The sequence below is a fragment of the Oncorhynchus keta genome, chromosome 25 (assembly GCF_023373465.1).
Source record: "Oncorhynchus keta strain PuntledgeMale-10-30-2019 chromosome 25, Oket_V2, whole genome shotgun sequence".
NCBI lineage: Eukaryota > Metazoa > Chordata > Actinopteri > Salmoniformes > Salmonidae > Oncorhynchus > Oncorhynchus keta.
In genome coordinates this window covers 37,591,399-37,597,591 of record NC_068445.1, presented here as the reverse complement: position 1 = coordinate 37,597,591, position 6,193 = coordinate 37,591,399, and the positions used below count along the sequence as shown (strand labels likewise).

Here is a 6,193-nt window from a genome sequence, read left to right as displayed (position 1 = left end):
GCAGAAGCACAGTGGCTAGGAAAAACTCCCTAGAAAGGCAGGGACCTAGGAAGAAACCTAGAGAGGAACCAGGCTCTGAGGAGTGGCCAGTACTCTTCTGGCTGTGCCGGGTGGAGATTATAACACTACATGGCCATTAAGGCCAGATCGTTCGTCAAGATGTTCAAACGATCAAGGCGTTCAAACGTTGGAACGTACTGTATGTAGAAGTTATCCTGCAACTCTGTTTGAGTTATTATCCACCACACTGTCTCAGTGTTGTCTATTACCACCCTGCTGTCTCAGTGTTGCCTAGCTCCACCCTGCTGTCTCAGTGTTGTCTATCACCACCCTGCTGTCTCAGTGTTGCCTAGCTCCACCCTGCTGTCTCAGTGTTGCCTAGCTCCACCCTGCTGTCTCAGTGTTGTCTAGCTCCACCCTGCTGTCTCAGTGTTGTCTAGCTCCACCCTGCTGTCTCAGTGTTGTCTACACCACCCTGCTGTCTCAGTGTTGCCTAGCTCCACCCTGCTGTCTCAGTGTTGTCTATCACCACCCTGCTGTCTCAGTGTCTGCTGCTGTCTCAGTGTTGTCTATCACCACCCTGCTGTCTCAGTGTTGTCTAGCTCCACCCTGCTGTCTCAGTGTTGTCTAGCTCCACCCTGCTGTCTCAGTGTTGTCTAGCTCCACCCTGCTGTCTCAGTGTTGTCTAGCTCCACCCTGCTGTCTCAGTGTTGTCTAGCTCCACCCTGCTGTCTCAGTGTTGTCTAGCTCCACCCTGCTGTCTCAGTGTTGTCTAGCTCCACCCTGCTGTCTCAGTGTTGTCTATCACCACCCTGCTGTCTCAGTGTTGTCTATCACCACCCTGCTGTCTCAGTGTTGTCTAGCTCCACCCTGCTGTCTCAGTGTTGTCTAGCTCCATACTGCTATCTCAGTGTTGTCTAGCTCCACCCTGCTGTCTCAGTGTTGCCTAGCTCCACCCTGCTGTCCCAGTGTTGCCTAGCTCCACCCTGCTGTCTCAGTGTTGTCTAGCTCCACCCTTCTGTCTCAGTGTTGCCTGCTCCACCCTGTCACAGTGTTGTCTTGCTCCACCCTGCTGTCTCCGTGTTGTCTAGCCCATACTGCTGTCTCAGTGTTGTCTAGCTCCACCCTGCTGTCTCAGTGTTGTCTAGCTCCATTCTGCTGTCTCAGTGTTGTCTAGCTCCACCCTGCTGTCTCAGTGTTGCCTAGCTCCACCCTGCTGTCTCAGTGTTGCCTAGCTCCACCCTGCTGTCTCAGTGTTGTCTAGCTCCACCCTGCTGTCTCAGTGTTGTCTAGCTCCACCCTGCTGTCTCAGTGTTGTCTAGCTCCACCCTGCTGTCACAGTGTTGTCTAGCTCCACCCTGCTGTCTCAGTGTTGTCTAGCAGCACCCTGCTGTCTCAGTGTTGTCTAGCTCCACCCCGCTGTCTCCGTGTTGTCTAGCTCCACCCTTCTCAGTGTTGTCTAGCTCCACCCTGCTGTCTCAGTGTTGCCTAGCTCCACCCTGCTGTCTCAGTGTTGTCTAGCTCCACCCTGCTGTCACAGTGTTGGCTAGCAACCCCCTGCTGTCTCAGTGTTGTCAAGCAGCACCCTGCTGTCTCAGTGTTGTCTAGCTCCACCCCGCTGTCTAAGTGTTGTCTAGCTAAACCCTGCTGTCTCAGTGTTGTCTAGCTCCACCCTGCTGTCTCAGTGTTGTCTAGCTCCACCCTGCTGTCTCAGTGTTGTCTAGCTCCACCCTGCTGTCTCAGTGTTGTCTAGCTCCACCCTGCTGTCTCAGTGTTGTCTAGCTCCACCCTGCTGTCTCAGTGTTGTCTAGCTCCACCCTGCTGTCTCAGTGTTGTCTAGCTCCACCTGCTGTCTGTGTTGTCTCTCCACCCTGCTGTCTCAGTGTTGTCTAGCTCCACCCTGCTGTCTCAGTGTTGTCTTGCTCCACCCTACTGTCTCAGTGTTGTCTAGCTCCACCCTGCTGTCTCAGTGTTGTCTAGCTCCACCCTGCTGTCTCAGTGTTGTCTAGCCCCACCCTGCTGTCTCAGTGTTGTCTAGCTCCACCCTGCTGTCTCAGTGTTGTCTAGCTCCACCCTGCTGTCTCAGTGTTGTCTAGCTCCACCCTGCTGTCTCAGTGTTGTCTAGCTCCACCCTGCTGTCTCAGTGTTGTCTAGCTCCACCCTGCTGTCTCAGTGTTGTCTAGCTCCACCCTGCTGTCTCAGTGTTGTCTAGCTCCACCCTGCTGTCTCAGTGTTGTCTAGCTCCACCCTGCTGTCTCAGTGTTGTCTAGCTCCACCCTGCTGTCTCAGTGTTGTCTAGCTCCACCCTGCTGTCTCAGTGTTGTCTAGCTCCACCCTGCTCTCTCAGTGTTGTCTAGCTCCACCCTGCTGTCTCAGTGTTGTCTAGCCCCACCCTGCTGTCTCAGTGTTGTCTAGCTCCACCCTGCTGTCTCAGTGTTGTCTAGCTCCACCCTGCTGTCTCAGTGTTGTCTAGCCCCACTGTGGGTCTCCATATTATTAGTATTATTCAAATTTCTAATATAGTTGATATGTCATCCTCAGGGACTCATGAAGAGAGACCAGATGAGCATGGTTTTGTTGCTAGATGTTTCACCAGGAGATACATGTAAGTTTCCAAGCTGATCGATTTTCAACACGGTGTGTGAGAAATGTTTTTCAGCTTCAACAGTTGATGTTGTAGAATACAATGCAGCTAGGAGAAATGTTTTGAGAACTCAATTTACTGTCCTTTACACCAACATGTAGCAATATACATGACAATTGCATGTTAACTGTATTGATACTGTATTTATCAGCATTATGACACAATACAACTGTTTTGTACATATAACTTATGATACTGTGTTGTGTAAATGTAAAAGGGTGTTGTGCTTTCCCAGGCTCCCGATAGGTATTGTCTCTAAGACCATACGATCCTCTCTGTCTGGTGATGGAATTCTGACTGTAGAGGCTTCACTTCCTGACCCCAGCATCCCTGATGACATCATAATTCCCATTCAGGTAACAAGGGGTGAAACCCATAACACCTCAACTGTATGCGATTCTCATTGTTTTACATCACTTCCTGGCCTTGGACACTGAAAAGAAAGTATAGCATAGGAAGTAGGAAGCGTTGGTATCTCCTAGTTTTCCTGGTAATCTGTCCATGTCCATGTCCTGTCCTGTTTATTATTTTCTGTCATGTACATTACAAGGACAAAGTTAGAACACAAATGACCTTTAATTCTAATGTGTGTGCTCCCTGTATTTTCTTTACTGCTGCTTGTCACACTACGAAGGTGGAGAAGGAGACCATAAGAGAAGAGGGAGAGGAGGGTGGAGCTAAGCCAGAGGAGACTACCGTAGCTGACACAGACTCCCAGCCTTCTCCATCTGCCCCTGCTGTGGCCCCTGTATCCCTGGAGGCGCCTGACTTCACACCCGCAGAGCCTGGCACCATGCTCCCCACAGAGGCACCCAAGGATGGGGATAAGTTAGCACAGGAGGTCCCTGGAGAAGAGGCCCAGCCAGACAGCGCCACGGCTGAGCCAAAGAGCAATGACGAAGGGAGAGGAGGAGCAGAGGAGCGGGAGACACACACTAAGCCAGCTGGAGAGATGGAGACCCACCCCCCAGAGCATGCAGATAAAGAGGGAAAAGAGGGAGAAGGGATTCCAGATCCCACAGAGCCCTTTGAGCATATTGATGCCCCTGACTCCCCAGACACAGTCACGTCCGACCGCGGGGAACACAAAACAGACCCAGCCCAAGACCTTGACGAAGAGCCCCAGCACTCAGAGGGCTCAGGGGAGGCAGCCGAGGCCCCGCCCCAGCCTGAGGAGCACGAGCCAGGCATGAGTCCATCAGAGGAGGGGGCCCACCACTCTCAGGAGCTGGAAGTTCCAGAGCACCCTGATATGGAGCAACAGGCATACACCAAGTAGAGAGAGAGAGAAAGAGAGAGAGAGAGAGAGAGAGAGAGAGAGAGAGAGAGAGAGAGAGAGAGAGAGAGAGAGAGAGAGAGAGAGAGAGAGAGAGAGAGAGAGAGAGAGAGAGAGAGAGAGAGAGAGAGAGAGAGAGAGAGAGAGAGAGAGAGAGAGAGAGAGAGAGAGAGAGAGAGAGAGCGAGGGGGGATGAGACGTGACTGAGAGAGAGAGAGACATGGCTGTAATTTCATAAGGAATTTGCTAAGATTCAAAACATCCATCTCAAGCGCCTGCATTCTGCAGACTTCCTCTTTAGGAATAGCCTGGTCCCAGATCTGTTTGTTCAACCAATTGTAGACAATGACCATAAGAATTGGCAAGACAGCACAATCAGATCTGGGATCAGGCTACTTCTTCACCAGCTAGCAGCAAAAGCTTGCATAATAACCCTGATTCTATCAATGTGCGTGTGAGTGAAGAACCACACACTGTCACTGTGACCATGCACTGTTTGGAGCTCCAATAAACCAATAGCAAATGAAAAAGCTGATGCTTTGTCCTGTTGTCGTTCATTTTGTTACAATCATTTACATTTACATTTTAGTCATTTAACATACACTCTTTTCCAGAGCGACTTACCATCAATATTCCATCTGTTTTGGTATTCCTTGTGTGATCATATTGACACAGCCACCTACAAAAAATAACCTTTTCTAGTTGATAATCACATGCATACAGTTACCGTTGAGATAATGAAGATTCATTCATTATAATGCCTTTAAAGGAGTAGACAAACATCATACAGCATGTTTGCACAGCTGGGTTTTACAGTATATGTGTCAGTTCAGGATGAGCAACTTGGCCAAGGAGACGACCATGGTTTTGATCATAGCTACAATACAACATCACAATGGAAGGGTTTTAGCTCCACTCAGTAAAATAGGAGGATAAAACAGATTTGTTGACAGAATCAGAATGAATTCTAGCGATAACTAGAAGCCTATTCTCGGGACATCCCCAACATTTGAATTCTAACACCGTGCCTTCAAAACACCTTCATCTGAATTCAACACTAATTTGCAAGCGACATAATCCTCCAATTGTTCACCCTGAAGTGAAATAACTAATCTAGTAATGCCCTCTTATTGCCGCTCACCCTTGGCAGTGACAAACTCCCCTGTATTCATCCTTGGGTTGCATCCCAAATGTGACCCTATAGACTTCATGTAAAGTGCACAACGTTTGACCAGAGCCCTATGGACCATGATTGGTTGATTATAAAGGGAAAGGGTGCCACTTGAAACACACACCAATAGAGTGCATTCGGAAATGATTTAGACCATTTTACTTTTTCCAAATGTTGTTATGTTACAGCCTTATTCTAAAATGGATTAAATAAATGTTGATCCTCAGCAGTCTACACACAATACCCCATAATGACATCACAATACCCCATAATGACGTCACAATACCCCATAATGACAAAGTTTAAACAGGTTTTCAGAAATGCATTAAAAGAAAAATGCAAGTCCGAAGTTTACGTACACCTTAGCCAAATACATTTAAACTCAGTTTTTCACAATTCCTGACATTTAATCAGAGTAAAAAATTCCCTGTTTTAGGTCAGTTAGGATCACCACTTTATTTTAAGAATGTGAAATGTCAGAATAATAGTAGAGAGAATGATTTATTTGATATTTTATTTCTTTCATCACATTCACAGTGGGTCTGAAGTTTACATGCACTCAATTAGTATTTGGTAGCATTGCCTTTAAATAGTTTAACTTGGGTCAAACGTTTCAGGTAGCCTTCCACAAGCTATATAGGTTGGGTGAATTTTGGCCCATTCCTCCTGACAGAGCTGGTGTAACTGAGTCAGGTTTGTAGGCCTCCTTGGCTAGCACATGCTTTTTCAGTTCTGTCCACACATTTTCAATAGGATTGAGGTCAGGGCTTTGTGATGGAAAAATCCAATATCTTGACTTTGTTGTCCTTAAGCCATTTTGCCACAACTTTGGAAGTATGCTTGGGATCATTGTCCATTTGGAAGACCCATTTGCGACCAAGCTTTAACTTCCTGACCGATGTCTTCAGATGTTGCTTCAATATATCCACATAATTTTCTCTCCTTATGATGCCGTCTATTTTGTGAAGTCCACCAGTCCCTCCTGCAGCAAAGCACCCCCACAACATGATGCTGCCTCCCGCGTGCTTCACAGTTGGGATGGTGTTCCCTTTTTCCTCCAAACATAACTGTGGTCATTATGGCCAAACAGTTCTATTACTGT

At 47.8% G+C, this 6,193-nt stretch overlaps 1 protein-coding gene across 1 annotated transcript in view; it reads left to right on the top strand.

The window, feature by feature from the left end:
- Nucleotides 1-4,449, top strand: part of LOC127911747 (heat shock protein 67B1-like) — a 5,264-nt gene extending 815 nt beyond the window's left edge. The window contains exons 2-4 of the mRNA XM_052479232.1: nucleotides 2,542-2,605; nucleotides 2,880-3,000; nucleotides 3,279-4,449. Of these exons, the coding sequence (XP_052335192.1) occupies nucleotides 2,542-2,605; nucleotides 2,880-3,000; nucleotides 3,279-3,923 (830 nt within the window). The 3' untranslated portion in view covers nucleotides 3,924-4,449. The remainder of the gene's footprint in view (nucleotides 1-2,541; nucleotides 2,606-2,879; nucleotides 3,001-3,278) is intronic.
- The last annotated feature ends 1,744 nt before the right edge of the window (nucleotides 4,450-6,193 follow it).